This window comes from Anthonomus grandis, chromosome 13 (assembly GCF_022605725.1).
Source record: "Anthonomus grandis grandis chromosome 13, icAntGran1.3, whole genome shotgun sequence".
NCBI classification, from domain to species: domain Eukaryota; kingdom Metazoa; phylum Arthropoda; class Insecta; order Coleoptera; family Curculionidae; genus Anthonomus; species Anthonomus grandis.
This window is the reverse complement of record NC_065558.1, coordinates 20050348-20069759: the sequence shown is the minus strand read 5'-3', so window position 1 is coordinate 20069759 and position 19412 is coordinate 20050348. Positions and strand designations below refer to the sequence as shown.

Sequence of the window (19412 nt, the reverse complement as noted above, 5' to 3'; positions counted from 1 at the left end):
CAAGTGGCCAAAATTAAATTGACAAATTCAAAGCTTACTAAAATAAAAATAAGTATAGAAAATTTAAAGGGTTTTATTCAATAATGCGTTGCATAGCCTCTATTTCTTCTCACTTCCACCAACGTTTTGGGCATTGACCTAATTAAATTGTTAATATAGGACGTGTCAATAGATATCCAGCATGCCTTCAAAGCTTCAAAAAGTTCTTGTTTATTTTTGAAATTTTTACATCGGATGTGACGATCAATGTAATTCCAAATGTTCTCGATCGGATTTAGGTCTGGTGACTGTGACGGCCATTTGTAAACATTAATTTTTTCTTGGGTCAACCATTGCTTAACGACCTTGGATGCGTGTTGCGGATCGTTATCATGTTGAAAGTAGTGGTTGAGTGACATAACTTCATCAGCGTAAGGTACCTTAACGTCCTGCAGTATGTCTTTATACATGAAACGATCCATCGTGCCTTCTATCAAGTGTAGTGGACCCATCCCATATCCCGAAAAACACCCCTACACCATCACGGAACCACCTCCATGCTTGACTGTGGACACCGTATATTTGGGATCATACCTTTGGTTCACAGGACGCCTAACATATTTTTTGCCATCCGAATTAATCAAAGTGAACTTTGATTCATCACTAAAAATAACTTTTTTCCATTCGGAGACTGTCCAGTGACTATGTTCTCGAGCAAAGCTCAATACGTTTTTTAAACTTAGCAGTGATTTCTTTGCAGGGCGTCTTGTTTTTAAATCTCTATATTGAAGTCTCCTTCTAATGGTATGACAACTAACTGAACCCACACCTTCTTCCAAATGCAGCTTGATTTCTTTTGAAGTTGCGAATGGGTCAAGTTTTGCTTTTTTCAAAATTAATTTGTCAACACGACTAGTGGTCTTCTTTGGTCGGCCAATTTTTTTTAGAGGAACAACACTTCCACGGAGATTCAATTTTTTTATTATTTGACTTACTGTTGCCCCCAAAAGAGAAAATTTTCGAGTAATATCCGCCTGTTTAACCCCTTTCCGGTAATCGTCGATTATTTGCATCTTAATATCGATCGATAAAGTTATACCAGTCTCTGAGTTTTATGCGTTATAAAGTTATTAACGCATAAAACTGAATAAATATGTTGTTTGTCAATTCAATTTTGGCCACCTAGCAGTCAAACAAAATTATTGGAATTTGATAAAAAAAATATTGAGAAAAAGTGCAAGCAATAAAAAACTATGGAATTTGTTTCTTCAAACTATGTTGTTTACATTCCTGAACACTAATAAGCTCAACCGGTTTTTCCTTTGCTTCAGATAAAATATATCCATAAAAATGGAATTTGTCAATCTACTTTTGGCCACCAGTGTATATTTGAAATCTCCTTGGTAGTTGATTCAAATAGTTCTTCCTTATTTAACAGTAATGAGAGCTTAGAATAAAATGACAAGTCTTTTTAATAGCTTTTTCAATTTTGAAGAGGTCATTTTTCAGTCAATAGCCATTACAGGTGAAGCAAAGCACCTGTACTAGCTAATAGTTGATAATCTTTTATTTAATATATAATAGTTGATAATCTAATAGTTGATAATCCAAGGTGAAGCTTTGCTTCACCTTGGATTATCAACTCTTGGTTGCCCGTAAATAGCATAAATCAAAACAAATGATAAGATTAAAATATTGAAAAGTCAGAAGTGCATCCTGGGCAGTGTAATATGGCGTGAAGGTTTATTAAAAATTTAGTACATAGTATAGCCCGGGGATATTGTCATTAGTTTGAGCTTTTACGATGTAAATTAGCAAGATATTTAATGTTGAGTTGGTTAATTACAACATTCTTTTTAGCTTGAATTATCAATTTAATCGTTTGCCTATTTAAAACTTCTATAGTGTATCTTTCATAATTTTCATTGTCGACAGGTTGGTTTTGTTAAGACCATAATCATATCTGCCAATCACACAACAATTAGAGATACGAAGATGGTTAAATTATGTCAAAGTTGTGCATTTTCATTATATGACTTATACATTTCGAAAGAAAAATTGTTTTTTTTTTTAATGTTCTCGATAAAGATCGTAAATACAGAAAAAAGTGCAGGAGGCAGTAATGTTTAAAGGCAGTAGAGATTTTTTTTTTTTTTTTTTTTTTTTTAATGGTAAACACAAGCACAAGAGGAAAGTCCTATGTCACTCTTGGAGTGGTGCTTGCGCGAAGATATTTGTGGGCATTTATCTTGAATCGTTGTAGGTTGTATGCGTCGGGAAATATGTGAGGTGGAAGCCCGTTCCACAAAGAAGATGTTCTCCAGATGAATGAGTCCCGATACAGCGGCGTCCTAGCTGCTACTGCTAGACGCGTCCTTCTTGCCGGAACAGCCCTGGGTGGAATCAGGCCTGCCAGCTCAGAGGAGCACTTATCGTGATAATAACGGTAGAATAAACAGAGATCAGCCACCTTTCTCCTGTGCTCCAGACTATCCAGACTCTTTGTCAGTTCTGGTTTGTCGCTAAGACGAATAGCTCCCTTCTGTATAGAATCCAGCAGGTTTAAACTATGCTTGGGTGCAGAGCTCCAGACATGCGAGCAATACTCGAGGGAAGGGCGTATTTGAGCCTTATAAAGAGTCAGCAGCTGTTCTGGTGTATACAGTTTTTTCGTTTTGAAAAGCACTCCCGAGTTTTTTGGAAGCCGACGGCAACGGTCGCAACGTGGTCATGCCAGGACACACTGTTGGTGACCTCGACTCCTAGAAGATGTAAAGATGATTTCATTGGCAATGTTTTCCCTGCCATAACCAGCTCCGGGCCACCAAGGATAGTCTTCATCGTAAATACTGCAGCCTGCGTTTTTTTAGCATTAAAATTGACCAAATTGTTATCGCCCCACTCCAAGATTGTTCTAATATCGTTGTTGGTTGAAGCTAGAGATAACCGTGATGAACCAGGATAAAATATTTCCCTGTAACTCACAGCCATTTGGTTTACACAAAGATATTCAATAAAAAAATTGGAAAATATTTCTAAGTAATAGGTTAAAATTTCCAGACAGTAAATAGATGTTTCCCGATAAAAAATAAATACCCAGCACTAAGACAAAAACAAACTCAACGAGTTTGCGTGCTTGCATCGAATATGAGTTATTGTGTTTTACAGAGGTTTGGCTATCAAATCTTAAAAATATTGGTGAATTTGATTGAGTTAATTAAGCGTTGCAATCGAAAACTTTGGCATTGTAGAAAACCTCTAAACCCATCAATGGAAAGCACCAAAAAACTGAGAATAAGAAAGAAGAGACGATTACAATCTGAAGAACCGAAAACGGTCATCTGATTCTAAACTCGACACTAGAATGATCAATTTAAAAGCATCAAAGAATTAAATGAGAAAGAAGACACGATTAGAACCTTACAAAGCCAGAAATTTGAAACAAAATTTTTGTGTCTGGATAAACAATGTTTTTGCACCTTAGGTTACTTTATAATTTGAAGATGTATTTTTAAAGCTTTTAAAATTAGCATTGACAAAACATGATCTAAAAAATACCTGGAAGTCATATTTAGAAAAGCTTGTTGAGTATCAAAAACCGGAGATCACGTACTCACTTTCGGAAGAAGCTACAGGCCCACTTATACTAATTCACGAGGTAGAAATAGCAATAAAACAGATGAAAAACAAAAGCAGTGGGACCAGACAATATAGAGGCTGAATTTCTGAAGCTTTTGGATGATGAAGGAATATCTTGGATTACCGCCATCTTCAACAGAATCTATAACTCTGGGAATATCCCCGAAGATGGGTGCAATCAGAATTTATAGCGTTGCCCAAAAACTGAACCATCGGGTTATCACACCATCAGTCTGATGAGTCATATGCCAAAAATTGTTTCTTGAAATCATCTACCGAAGAATTTACAATAAATGCGAAGAACAGGCATCCGAAAACCAATTTGGTTTTATAAATGCAGTCGAAACCAGATAGACACTCTTTAGCTACGTTTACAACGCGTGTACCAAATATTAAATGCTTGGATCAAATGACGTCATGAGGACTATTTTTTCGGTGTAAATGGCAGCGCACTAAAATTTGATACGCGAATTTGATGCTTCCCAAACAGGGTAGATTAAATTAATTTTTTTCGGTGTTAACACCTAGGATCTATTTTGCAGTACCAAAATGACAAGTTTGACATTTTATTGGACGTTAGCTTAGGAAGTTTTTTATTTTTGTCCACAAAAATAAAGGAGAAAAGAAAGAGAAGGACAAGCTTAAGCCTTCAAAAAAATTATTAGTTTATTTTTATTATTCTAAACAATAATAACATTTTCAAACATTTAGAGGTTATTTCCTATAATTCTTCCTCTAAACTGATAAACTCCCTTCAACTGAAATTTTGATTCTAGATTTAATCCAGCACTATAATTTAACCCTCAAAATCAATCCTTGTAAACACGGATGCACTAAATAAAAATAGGCTATCATTTGATCCATGGGCCTAATAGATCTGCGCGTTGTAAACGTAGCTTTTGGAGTTCAAGTTCTAGTCCAGAGATGCAGAGACGTCAATGCTTATTAATATCTAATCGATAATGAAAAAAGCATTTGATCGCGTTCAACAGGTAATGCTAAATTAATTTCAATTGCAGAAACTTGCCACTTCAAGGGAATGTCAGGGCATTATGTTCATATGCTTCATTGTTAATAATATTAAGTACACAGACTGTGATTTAATTGAGTTCATCTACTTTGAAGTACCTAAGATTAGGTTAATGAAACCAACCGAGATTTCTTTTTTACAAATCCCTGTAGGAACATTTCACTAGTGAACAATATGTTAAGCATTTGTATGGAGTGTTTAATGGGCTGACCCATGGTGGCCCATCGAAAACAGTCCAGCAAGGTTTGGGGCCCTTTTTTAAAAAATGCTCGGACCCGTCGATTTTTGATTTTAGGGGGACAATTTTTTAAAATACTTTCAACCCCTTAACATCAACCCCTTGGCGGGGGTTGCAACCGCCAAAATCTTAAATAGGAGTGGGGGGTGATAGCTTATTTTAAAGGTCTTTTTATTCTAGTCACAACTGCCACGTTTGAAATTGCTAACTTGAGTTTTCGCAGTATGACAGCTTGGCAAAAATTTTGAAACAATACCATTGTTTAATACTTTTAGTGCTAGTTTTTAGAGGTTCTTGATTTACAAAACAAAAACGCTCGCACCCCTTTACAATAGCGCTTTGTTTTTTTAAATTTGAGCTGCGGGTTCCAGGTTCAGGAGAAATCTAATCTAATTTTATTGATTAGTACTTACGCATTATCTTATTAAATGTTAAAAAATGTCCGCCGTTTACCTCCATACAATAGTACAGTAACTGTTTAAAGTGTTCCCGGACATTGTGAAGAATATTGGGTGTTATTTGTTCGCATTCATGAATGATGCGGTTCCGTAGATCTTCTAACGATTCAGGTTGGGTGGCGTAAATTTTCAATTTCAGATGTCTCCACAAAAAGAAATCAAGAGGCGATAAATCGGGTGATCTCGCGGGCCATTCGATAGCACTCCTTCTCCCAATCCCTCTACCAGGAAACATTTCATCCAGAAACTGCTGTACTGGTAATGCATCATGGGGAGGAGCCTCGTCTTGCTGAAATATCGCATTTTCTTCACGGTAGCGTTGGTCGTTTTCCATAATTTCAATCAATGCTTGGTTAACGGCACTCTCCAAAAAGTCGAAGGACGTATCTACATTTAAATTTGCCGGTAAAAAAAATGGTCCAATTATGTGATCACCAAAAATACCAACCCAAACGTTTACGAGGGTTACGTTATTTGTGATGCTGTAGATTTCGTGTTTTTTACCTTTTATAAAAGTGTATGACCAGCATCTTTGGGATAATGGATGAATTTTTCGAGTTTACGAGGGTGTTGTGAACCTCATGGTAGATCCTTGGATTCTTGTCGGACCAGTACCGACACTTATGACAATTGACAGTGCCACTGAGAAAAAATGAACATTCATCTGAGAAGCAAACACTCAAAAGATAGATTGATTATTTCAAATTAATTCGGATATTATTTCACAAAACTGTAAACGTCGGTCGTTATCATCTTCATTTAATTCTTGAAGAAGTTGAATTTTATGTGGGTGCCATTTATTATGTTTTAGAATTCTCTTTACCGTGGTCCGCGAGACTCCCGTTACATAAGAAAGTTTTCTGGTACTGAATGTAGGGTTCATACTAACTTCGCCGAGAACACCGACTTCTACTGCCTCATTTCTCACTGGATTTTCAATATTCCGTTTTTTATTTGCCACCAAATCAGTTTCTCAAAATTTTGCCACTAACTCTAGGATGTAATCATCATGTACATGTTTATCTGCATGTCTCTCATTAAACCAAGTTGTCGTTAGTCTTGCACATTGATTGTTTATAAAGTATAATTCAATAATTTCCACTCCGCAATAGAAAATCCGATCTTTCCATCCGATAAAAATAAACCATTTTTATCGGATCGAAAAAAAGCACAGAAATAACTAATTCACATCAACTTGTTTACTGAAGATAAAGTTGGGTGGTTGACTGATTTTTGATAGTTTAAAAACAATTTTTTACTCACACACCTAAAATATCCAGTAAAATGTTTAGATTGAGATTGATTTAGATTTAGATCCCATTGTTTGGCGATGCGTATCTCAAACTTAAAAAACAAAGCGCTATTGTAAAGGTTAAAAATTAAAACGAAAAATCGTTTTTCTAAAATCAAAAACCGACGGGTGCGAGCGTTTTTGTTTTGTAAATGTTGATTCCAAAGTTTCAATCTGGCTTTAGAAAAAGTTCATGTCCTGTGTTCAGGTTCTGGTCGTTACTGGATTTTAATAAAGCGTTTGACACTTTGGAACACGACCTCCTTTTATCCACTTACACATAACTACATTATTTTGGTTTTTCTTCCAGTTTTTATCCCTTTGAAATAATTTAAAGACAGAATGTCTTTAAATTGAATTTTAAATTATATTTTTATTATAGGTATAGTTGTTAAAAATAAAAATAATAATTTAAAATTAAAATTAAGCCTATTAAAGAAAGTTCCGCCAAGCTAATCATGTCACCGCTACTTTTTTCATTGTATATTGAAGATATGAAAGAGTCCGTAAAATAGTCTCAATACTCAAATATTTATTTCCATAGATTCAAACAAATAAGTATCGGATAATGTCAAAAAATAAAACTATAAGATCTAAATATACAACTTTTAAAAGGCCTTAAGAAAAAACAATAAAAAATCTGCAATTAACTAAAAACTAAGATTATAGGAAAACTAGAGCTTTTAACAAACAAATACGAATTATGGGAGTAAAGACAAGCCGCTGCAATTTAAATATTCTATTACCGTATAAAAGGAATTTTTTTATTAAAATTCTTTTTAATGAAGCTTTGAAATTATTGAACTTCTCAATTTTTTGTTTATTTCAATGGGAAGAATATTGTATAATTTAATTGGTAAAACTACTGGACTGTGCCACTTTGGTTAATTTATGTTTGGGTAAATCCAAATTTAAGTTAATCCTGAGTTCATAGTGGGTACCTCTAGACAAAGAATAGTCAGACAGGTTACGCTTTATATGCATGTCCGAGTTGAAAATAAATAGGCAAGGAAATGGCATAATTTTCAAGTCTGGAAAGTTTTCTACAAGAAAATGTATAAGGCTAAAATAAAATAGTTCTAATTATTTTTTTCTGGGCTGTAAGAACTTCACCACTTCTAGAACAGTTACCCCAATACATTATGCCATATGCCAAACATGACTGGACATAACTATAGTAATAAAAAAGTGTCAGGCCAATATCGATTTTATTAAGCAACTGCCAGATCACATAGGCATAAATTGATAATTTCTTTAAAACCATATCTACATGATAAGACCAACTAAGATGTTCATCAATTAATATTCCCAAGTACTTGACAACCTTATTTTGTTCTATGGTTTTGTTTTGTATTTTAGTATGCAAGCTAGTTATGCTACAGTATGAATGTATAGTTATGACGACTCACAGCTATATTAATCATTAAATTTTAAATAATTTCAAGACACATAATTAAAATTTAACTTAGATTTAGAAAATATTTCTGTCTATGCTCAGGAACACAACTAATTACTAATCAAGCTCTCTAAATCATAAATAAAAATATGCCATTCAATTTCTCAGCTTAAAGACTATAAAATTCAACATTAATATTAAAATTCAAAATGAAGTAATACCAAGCACCTTGCTTTTTAAATAAAAATGTAAAAGTTTATTTAATTTTTTTTAATTTATTGTTTGTGTTTTATTGATTACTGGCTACTTGAATGGAAATTTACGTTTCGTTGTTTTTTTTTTGTTTAAGCATTTCAAAACTCGGTATTAATATTAAATATATAATATTTATTAAACAGATACCGATGCAGGCCGATATCGCTTTTTCGGCCATATCGGCGTAAACAGTTTTTGCAGATAAAACGAACCGAAATGAGATAAAATATTAACGAAAAGTTTTATTTTAAACTTCTTTATTTAAAACAAGTTTAATAATAATAATTGCACGCATCTACAGAGCGTTGGTATACCACGTGACCCATGGAATACACATCCCTGGAATTTCCTGTAAATTCTAATAGGGTTCTAAGACACTATAAATTAACTAATGCACAGAAGAAAGAATAAAAACCCAATAAAATTTGTGCATTATTTCATCAGATTAAAAATATTTTTGCATAACTTGCATTATGGAACTGAAGCAATTAGGCATATAATGTTTTCATAGTCGATCTTCGAACTGAGTAGCACATTGCTGGCTGTGCACAGTAAAGTATAAAAAAAGGCGGATAATATTTATACTGATAAGCCTGTTTCCTTTGTTATTAGTATAGTGAAATTACATCTAAAAATGACGACAAGATTTACTGCTTTGCAAGAAAAGAAAATTGAAGAAATGGTAAAAAGTGAAATTTTAAGCAGATTTGATAATGCTTGGATGGAGGAGTTAATTCAAAAAATCGTAAGCAAAGTCGACATTGAATTAAAAAAGAAATTTGAAGAACATAATAAGCAAATTCAGGTATTGAATAACCAAATGGAAGAATTGAAATCCGAAATAAATGAAATCAAAGTTAAAAAGGAAAAATCGGGTCAATTTTTGAGAAGAAAAAATTTGAGAATATTTGGTGTGGAGGAACAGCAAAATGAAAATTCTATGGATATAGAGTTGAAAGTTTGTAAAGAAAAAATGGGTTTAGATATTAAAAGTGGAGATATTCTAGAAGCCTATAGAATAGGCAAGAAAGAAAAAAGGCCTATCTTGGTCCACTTTTTAAGTGAAAAAATCAGAAATAGTTACTTACTACTACGAAAGCATTAAAAGGCTGAAAAATAACAGTTCGTGAGGATCTTACGAGACATAGATTGGAACTGATTAAAGTATGTTATGAGGAATTTCACCAAAAGAATGTTTGGACTCAAGGTGGTAACGTATATGTTTATGCAAACACCAAAAAACACTACATTCAGGACATCGAAAGTGTTTATTTAATCAGCCAACAATTTTACAAGTGCATGCCTCATTATTATGTAATTGTCTGACTCTGAATAATATCTTTTTTTTTGTGCATTTTAAAAGAATTGCCAATTTTTTTTTGTATCGTTTCTTGTGCTCTTTTTTTGTTTACGTTTGTACATTGTATTTAATTATATACTTTTGTTAGTTTTTTTTTAAGTAGTTAATTTTTAAAACATAATTTAACATGGTAAATGTTGAACAGGTTTTGGATGGGTTAAGTCAATATACTGGAAAGAAAACAGATTATATTAATGACATATAAGAAGTTGATTTTCAAATTAAAAATTGCGAGCTAGCTATTTTTAATATGAATGTACAAAGTTTTCCTAAAAACGCAGAGTAAGTATGTATTTTGAATAATATAACAAAAACTAAATTTGATATACTTATTTTGACAGAAACTTTTATATTAAAGCAAGATGATAATCAATTAGAAAACAATAGCTTTTATCACAACAAAGCCAATTATAATAGTCACGATAAGGTAGTTGTTTTTGTCTCAAATTCATTTATTATTAACAAAGTTAATTACATGAGGTTACATTTACTGAGATTTTTTGTGTAAAGGATAATATTGCATATAGAATTATTGCTACTTACAGATCCCCTGCTTCTAATTGTGAACTGTTTATCAAAGATCTTAATGAAATACTCACTGAAACTGAAGATAGTGCGCATCAGGTAGAAATTTTTGCAGGCGACATTAATATGGATTTAACAAAGAATAATAGAATAGTCGAGTCATTCCTCAATATTCTTGCAAGTAGAGGGTTTCTTCAAGCAATAAATAATATCACTAGGAAACGGAGTCAAAAATAAATCATATTTTTTATAAAATAAATTCAAATTTAAGTTATCTTAAACCGAAGCCACTGATTTTGAAATCATCTATCACGGATCGCTATTCGGCTTTTCTTTATTTGGAAATAACTAAACAAAAAATGTTAACCCCAGAACTAGAAAAATTGAGTGTTTTCAGGAAAATGAGTTTGTTAATCTGATTTAAAACGAATCCTGGACCGATGTTTATTTGGACACTAAACCCGAATCTGCGGCTTCAAACCTTTAATCAGTAAAATTAAATACTTTGCAATAAAGTCTATAAAGACTAAAACCATAAATGTTAAGTTGAAACCAAGAGAGCCATGGGTTACACAGGAAATTTTAATATGTATAAGGAAACGTGATAAATTAAAACAAAACTTAATAAACATAATACTCAATCTTAAAAAAAATAAGTATAAACTGATAAGAAATAAAGTGACATCATTGATAAAAAATACAAAAGCAAAATATTACAAACAAAAAATAGATGATTCTAAAAATTAACATCATGGAAACATGGAAATACATAAATGAAGCCACCAATACGCCTAAACAAAAAAACAATGAAATAAACAAAATTCAAAATGACAATCTGATAATTACTGACCCGAAAGACATAATCATTGCTTATGTCTTTCGGCTTATTTAATTTATTTTTTACAAATATTGGTATAAAAATAGCTGAAGCAAAATCCTGATAATCAAGATCAAAAAACACCGTGTATTATAGACAAATGTAGAGATTCGCTATTTTTATTGCCAGTAGATGAACTGGAAATAAAATATATTATAATTTCTTTAAAAAACAATAGTAGTCCAGGATATGGCAATATAACCAGCCAAACAATTAAGCTGGTAGCGAATGATATCGTAAAGCCAATGTGTCATATTATTAAAAATATGTTCTCAAGTGAAATTTTTCCTAACGTATTTAAAGAGACAACTGTTATTCCCAGTTCATAAACAAGGCAACTCACCTGATATGAATAACTATAGACTTGTAACTTTACTAAAATTGCAAAAAAAGCTATTAAAATACGGCTTCTTATACATTTTAAAAAACATAATATAATTTCTGAGTCTCAGTTTGGTTTTAAAGAAGGGCGTTCAACAATATATGCTATTTACAAATTTGCTAATTTTCTCCAAACGAGCTTTAATAGTGGTTGGAGGCCCCTAACTGTATTTCTAGATTTAGCAAAGGATTTTGACACCATAGATCATAAGATTATGCTTGAGAGTATGGATGGTTGTGGAATAAGAGGGATTTCAAAGAAGTTACTTACAAGTTATTTGGATTATAGGGTTCAGAGGGTAAGAGTGAATGGAGTACTTGGTGATGAGCGTGTCTTATCTGTAGCTGTACCCCAGGGTACAATTTTAGGAGTTGCATTTGCAGATGATGGTAGTATTGTCGTTGCTGACAGTACTTGGGAAAATACAAAACTAAGGGCAGAGGAATGAAATAAATACTGACAAAACTAAATTTATGAGTTTTTCCATTAATGTTACGCGTCAACCTGATATTGATAGCCTGCATATTCACTCTTGTGTAGATACTAAAAACTGCAATACAGCTATAGAAAGAACTTCCACTATTAAGTACCTAGGGGTACAAATAGATCAGCAATTAAAGTGGGATATTCATATCGATATATTAGTAAACAAAATTCGTAAATTGCTTGATAAATTTTATGAACTAAGAACTTTTTTTAAGTAAGAACACTTTAATACAAGTTTATCACTCTTTAATCAAGTCACTAATTCGATATAGTTTGCCTATATGGGGTTTTGCTTATGATTGTTCTACAAAAAAATTAATCACAATTCAAAAATGCACTTTAAAAATTATTTATGAAAAATCAAAAACATATCCTAGTGATCAATTGTTTGAGAAGACTCCGGTGCTTGAATTTAAGTCATTGTTCATACATTATACTTACCTCAGAATTTTATCATAAACACTCAAACCTTTACTCAACAAGATAAAACCAGGACTGCATGTAATTCGCATTACTGTATACCACAACCAAAAAATACTACCTTCTTAAAATCACTAGATTATGTTGGCTTAAAGTTGTAGAATTATTTGCCAGTTGGTATTAAAAATAAAAAAAACAAAAAAAAGTTTAAAAAATCAGTTGGCAAATTCTTCAGACAATTCAGATTCTTTTAAAGAATTGCTGGTTATAGTCGGATTAAAAAAATATATAAAACTGCAGGTACAATATATATTTCTACGCTATTATTATCTTCAACAGTATAGCTAGACAAATTTAACATTTTATAAATTCTTAATTAATTAATAAGTATTTTGTTTGTATTATCTAAGAATGTTTTTTTTTTAATGTATTTGTGATTTAGCATTATAAGATCGGCTCACTTTAACTTAAATATTAAGGTTTTTATTTAGTATTCCAAGCAACTAGCACATACAAGTTCTTCGGAGATTAAGAGCATTTTAATCATACTCTGTAATTGCATATTTTTAAATTAATAAAGAGCTTTTAAATTTGAATTTTAGGAACTTTCTTTTCGTATTTTGATCCAAGGAGCATTCCCTTACTTGTTGGTATATGCTTAATAAACATACTGTATAAGAGGCCAGATGTAAATCTTTTAAACTTACCTGTTGCTGTACAGATTCTTGGAACTTTTCCGCCGCTCTCTGGAAACTTATTACGTTTTCCGGCATCGCAGATACAACAAGAAATTTCAGGAAAACTCCGACAATAACCAATATAAACTGCATTTTCCCCTTTTAGTTCTTAAGACTCCAAAAAATACGATCTAATAAATCACAGACAGTTCCAGCCACAACCAATCCCTTTCTTTCGATGACTACTTTTCGCAAAATGACCAGTGCTGTCGGGTCGCCGGGCACATGGTTTATGTTTTCCGACGAAACGTAAACAATCCACAATAAAAACCACTCGGCCAAAAGTTGACAGAAATAATAATTGATAAGTAATGTTTCTGGATGTAGTTTCTGGGAAGTACCGCCTATTTTTTTTAATTCAGGGGATATTTTATTTAAGTCACCATTTATTTTTATCCGCTCGATATTTAAATGTTATAGTTATAGAAATTAAAACGTTTATATTAACTGGGTTTAACCCGGGATTCAAGTCATAATAGTAAAATCTTTTTAAAAAAATTAGCTACTTATTCTAGTCACTCACATAAACAAAATTATTGTTTCAAAAAGCCCCGTAATCACTCTTAAATCTAATAAGGCTCAGTATCAACTGTTGGTACCAAATATTTGTAGTAACAACCACTAACAAACTGCGGTACGTATTTGCGTACAATGCCTTTTCGGTACCCACGTTTACATCGATAAGACTTTATGACTTAATATTCTTAGTATAACGGCCGTAACTTAACATCTTTGTGTTTATGAGTATTTGCGTGTTTGAGCTTTTGAAATAAAGCAATAAATTATAAAAATATTCCATTTGGGCCGGAATCGACTTTGATTTATGGAAATAAAACGGCATTTTTGCATAATTGGGTGATTTGTATAATAAAATTTCATTATATTGGAATTATGAGGATAAGGATGTTTTCGATGTATTTTACGGTCTTACCGTCCCACCCCATCAACCTCAAAAATACTGCGTTATGATAAAATCTGAACTACTAAAACTTTAGGAATTTCAGGACGTATTTAATTTAAGCAACAAAATCTTCAACTTGGGTGATGCAGTTCTATACATCGTAAAAGTAAAGATATATTTTGAAATAAATTTAGGATAAACTAAAAAGGATCTAAGAAACATTGTGTTTCAATAATACTTAAGGGCATAAATCTTATCAACGAAGAAATGATAACACTGGGCAACAGTGATTCTGTGGCCTAAAAGGTTGAAGTCAATTTTTTATAAGACTAGTGTGCTAAATACTAAATCATTATCAGATTTGTAAAATTTGCTCTAATTTTTGAGATAGAGACTGATAACTATTTTACTGAAGAAATCTAAATAAAAATGCCAATATATTTTGAAAAAAAAAATTATTGAACTCTTTTTTTAAGAATGATATAAAAACTAAAAATATGTATTCTGTTTATTCAACATACAGGGTGTTCATTTGAAAACTGCCCACCACGGATGTATCGAAAACCACTGTTTAAAAAATAACGCCGAAATACGTCAAAAGGTTTGTCAAGGGGGACAACTTTCTAACCTAAAATTACTTCACCCCCTGCCACCCAGGGTCATCCCCTTAAAAATTTTAAATGGCAAGGGGTATCGAGTAATAGCATCCAAAAATCTCATCCATTATTCTCTAAGAGACCAACATACAAAATTGACGAAAAACAAAGAAAAACACAAAGTCACGGTCTCACAACATGTAATTAAAGGGGCTACACGTGTTTCGCTCTAGTTAGAGCATCATCAGGCCTAAAATAAAAAATATGTTGTTGCGTTTCACTTTTTAATTTTTTATTTTTTGCTTTGTACAATTATAACCTTAAAATTATTGTTTATTTATGTACTGTGAAGTGTGTGGATGGCTTCTAAAGGTTTTTTATTGTTTTATGTAAGTTTTTAGTTTTATTTAAGTAGTATTTTTATTTTAGGCCTGATGATGCTCTAACTAGAGCGAAACACGTATACCCCGTCATGTTGTGAGACCGTGACTTTGTGTTTTTTTCTTTGTTTTTCGTCAATTGAGTAATAGCATGTTTCGAAGTCTTTTATTTTGACGTTTGATTTTTTAAATCGTTTTCGAGAAAATTAGAAAAATCTTTGTTCAAAATGTTGGCGATGTTCAAATTCCTCACGGCCATTTTCAAAAACATGTGGGATATCTTGGCAGCTGTCGATGATGCGTTGACGAAGTTCATCCAAACTTTCAGGTTGGGGAGTAACCATCGAGAGCGTCCAGGTTATTGGGAAATATGTCTAAATGACTGTATAAAAAATGCAATTTAATGCCTTTTTTACGTGCTACTAATCTCTTAAAATTTTGTAGCATTTTGGCAACTATAATTCTGGATATTCTGGTGCTTTGTCATTTCCCAAAAAATATTTGACTATACTAAAACAAAGCTTAGCTATGTTTCAGATTCAATTTCTGTCATATGGTTTGTGGATTCAGTGTTTATTATAAAAGTACGGATTTGCGGTCCATCGAAAATACCTGCTTTCAATTTTTTCATACTGAGAGCTGTACATTTTTGACACACATATTTAAAACAGTCGCCAGTCTTATCAAGAGCTTTGATGAATTGTTTCATTAAGCAAAGCTTAATGAAGAAGGATATTGTCTCGGCTTACCGGTGGTTCATGAACCACATTTTTTTCCTACCTCCTAGCTTCTCTCAAAGGCCAGACTATCCCATTGACAAATGAAACGGGTATTTAGTATATCCACCTTGCTGGCCTAATAAGATATTCACCATTTTTAAATCGACGCAAACTGATCACTGATGTTGTGCATATAAAAGCTCTTCTAAAACAATTTTTATTTTTTTTTTGTATTCTTCTTTTAGTTTGGTAGTATGACAGATTGGAATCGAAGCAAATATATTTCCATTATGCAGCAACTCACATTTTAGACTTCTTTTTGAGCTATCTGTAAAAAGCCTCCAATATTCAGGCTTATATTCGGGAAGGTCCATATTAATTAACGGAAACATTGTTACAAAATACAAGACTGTCTTCTTTCGTAAAGTAACAAAGAAGGTCTTGCTCCCTGCTCCTAAAGGAGGTAATAGTAACACCAGGTTGAAGAAAAACAAAAACACTGTGTTTTTGTTTTAGTCTGGAAGCAAGAATTTCGGCCGATTTTTTTGATAAATACAAATCACGACCGAGTCGTTGAGTACCATCGTTGATCTCCTCTTGAGAAAATCCTTGTTTTGTAGAACTACTTTCTTCAAACTCACTTTCACTGTCGCTTGTTTGATTGTCTGACATCTCTAACATTTCAACGTCATCACAGTTTGTAGTAGATGAGCCACAAAACAGTGGAATCGGCAAGTCATCTCTGTGCAATACTGGGAGTTTAGCCAATTGCACATTAGGATAAACCCAAGTACATTTTTTATACAGGTTAATACCTTTCACATACACTGCACAAAAATAACAACCATTAAAATGATTAGTTGGCTCAGTCCATATCATCGGCACTCCAAATTCAAACCCTTTACGTTATCCTTGACTCCAGCATCGCAAAGATTCTACACAAGACTTACACACGATATTGGGCACCCAATATTTATTTGTTTTTGAAAGTGGTAGACAATGGTAATGTAGAAACAGGTAGTCGGACTGACATTGTCTTTGTTTTTGGTACAACACGACGTTTCGGTCGGTAAGTATCTCCGACCGTTATCAAGTGTAAACACTGTAAACTAAAGCAATTTCCTATTCTGCAGGCTTATATATGATTAATGGCATCAATGAGGCATGAATTCTGACGATGCGTGAAGAGAGCGTCTGCTAGAAGAGGTCTCCATATGTTGGGAACATCCACACTGGGTTGGCTGAAAACGCCCTGGTTTTGCGTTATGTAGGCAGCTTCCAGAAATTTCCTTTTTCGCCAGTGTGATTCCTTCCTTAGGATTTTTGTTTCAGACCAGTGAATGTTATGGCCGTTTGTCCAAGCATGTTCAGCTATGCCTGATCTGGATACTTCTCCAGTGGTCGTCCATTTGCGATTTTCCTTGGTCCTAACTGCCAAAGGTCTTTTGGTTTCGCCAACATATGAGTCGCCACACTCACAAGGGATCTGGTAGATGCAGTTTTTGGTGTCTGCTGTAGATTCTGGCTTTGTTTTGGAAACAGAACTTCTTATTGTATTGCCAGATCTAAAGGCGCTTTTTAGATTAAACTTCTTAGCAATTCGTCGGATTTTCTCGGATGTACCTTTTATATAGGGGATTGCGAGAAGCCCAGTTGATTCATCCTCTTGCTTGGTTCTGGTTTCGTTCGCCATCGACCTCTGGATAGTTTTCTGGATAAGTTTTTTGGGATAACCATTCTGCTGCAGATCTTTAGTAAGAAGTGCTACTTCCGCCTTGAAAGTCTGCGTCGTTATTGCAGATGGTTAAAGCGCGGTTGTAGAAAAAAACGTCGTGTTGTACCAAAAACAAAGACAATGTCAGTCCGACTACCTGTTTCCCTAATATTTATTCTTCTGTGTAAGGTTTATCCCAAAGTATGCTTGGTAGGTCTTTTCAACAAACTCTGTGATATTTTTTCTTTTGCCTCTGAAAACAATATTTGCAACATTCAACAAAAATATGTGAACTGATAACAAAATTTATTTGTGAAAATGTAAATGCATACTGTGCATGACTAATCTTTGTGTGTGTATAAAAATAGTGAAAAGTGTTTATAAAAATAATTAACAAAATTAATGCCGCAGATTTAAAAAAAAATATTTTTGTTCCGCAGTGAAATAGATCCAGAAACTTTAATTATATTGAGAAATAATTTATAACTTAAACACCAATGAAGTCTAATACGCTTCAATAATTATCTACTAACCTAAATTATCGCGACAGACATAAATTGATATTGTAGTTGGTTCTCTGAAATGGAACCTTAAATAAACCAGTACGACAAAGTGTATTATTAATTGTAGAGCCTCTTCTCTATCTAAATCCTCTTCTAAACCGAATTTGTTTAAATAAAGCAAGATTTAAGATTCATTTTATACCATTAATTAAATTTTAATTTGCCCCTTTTATAATTTATGCTTTCTGGTATGTGGTATTTTAATCTTATAACTAATATACAGGGTGTGCTGAAACTATACTGACAAACTTTAAAGGATAATACAGGACATCAAAAAAATATTGATGAATGAGCCTTTTGGGCTATAGAGCAAAAAATACTATTTGATATGTCATTTCGATATTTTTTGCACACATTGTTTTTTAAATATATCTTAAACTTTTTTAACATCTTAGCAGGGTGGCCTACCGAAGAGTTTACACCCCTATTTATAACTTCATAGATTATATGCTGAAGTCAGTCATAATATATCCGAATACCAACATGCATTTTTGCCTAATAAATCAACATTAACTAATTTGATTACATTTTGTCAATTTGTTCACAATGCTTTGAATAATAAAAAACAGGTTGATGTCATATATACCGACATGGAGAAAGCATTTGATAAGATTCGACATTTCATAATAATAACATCTCTTTACGAAAATAATGCAACTACAGATTCAACTTAGTTAATTTCTTCCTATTTAGAAAATAGACAACAGTATGTAGAGGTTAAGGGCGCCAGGTCTGATGTTTACACTAGTACCTCAGGAGTTCCCCAAGGTTCCAATTTGGGACCTCTGTTATTTTTGGTTGCCATAAATAAAATTGCTTCTGTTTCTAATAATTCACAAAAACTACTTTTTGCAGATGATTTTAAGATTTCCATGAAAATTACCTCTCTAGGTGATTGCATCTCTCTGCAGAATAATTTAGATAAGGTTGTTGATTGGTGTAATGCAAACTCATTTCATTTCAATAATAAAAAATGTTCAGCAACGTCGCTGACACTTAACAAAAATATAATTAATTATAGGTACAATATTAGCGCTACCCAGCTTGAACATTCCAGCAATGAAAATGATTAGGTGTAATTGTTGACTGTAATTTAGATTTTACCGATCACATGATTAACACAGTTAATGAGGCACACAAAATAATGGTTTTGTTATTAGAACTACTAAAAACTTTAATGTTGAGTGTTTAAAACTGTTTGATAGTCTGGTTTTACCGAAGTTGGTCCCCACAATATGACGTCTGGATTAAAACCATAGAGCGTGTTCACCACAAATTTTTAAAATATATGTTTTTTAAGAGATTTGAATATTATCCCGAACAAGGTTATAACCATAATTTGCTTCTGAAAATATTTAACAGATTATCCCTAGAAAATCGGCGCATTAAAACATCCTTAGTGTAGATTTATAAAATTTTAACAAATAAGATTGATGCACCTCAAATTATGGCAATGCTGCCATTCT

The 19412-nt window shown here is 32.8% G+C and overlaps 2 protein-coding genes across 2 annotated transcripts in view; one reads left to right on the top strand and one right to left on the bottom strand.

Moving 5' to 3' along the window:
- LOC126743628 (myosin-7-like) overlaps positions 1-13402 on the bottom strand; it is a 47299-nt gene extending 33897 nt beyond the window's left edge. Inside the window, exon 1 of the mRNA XM_050450813.1 lies at positions 13044-13402. Coding sequence (XP_050306770.1) covers positions 13044-13166 — 123 coding nt within the window. The 5' untranslated portion in view covers positions 13167-13402. The remainder of the gene's footprint in view (positions 1-13043) is intronic.
- The window catches only part of LOC126743636 (Golgi-associated PDZ and coiled-coil motif-containing protein-like), a 98097-nt gene that overhangs the window by 34398 nt on the left and 44287 nt on the right, over positions 1-19412 (top strand). The gene's annotated exons all lie outside the window — the stretch shown is intronic.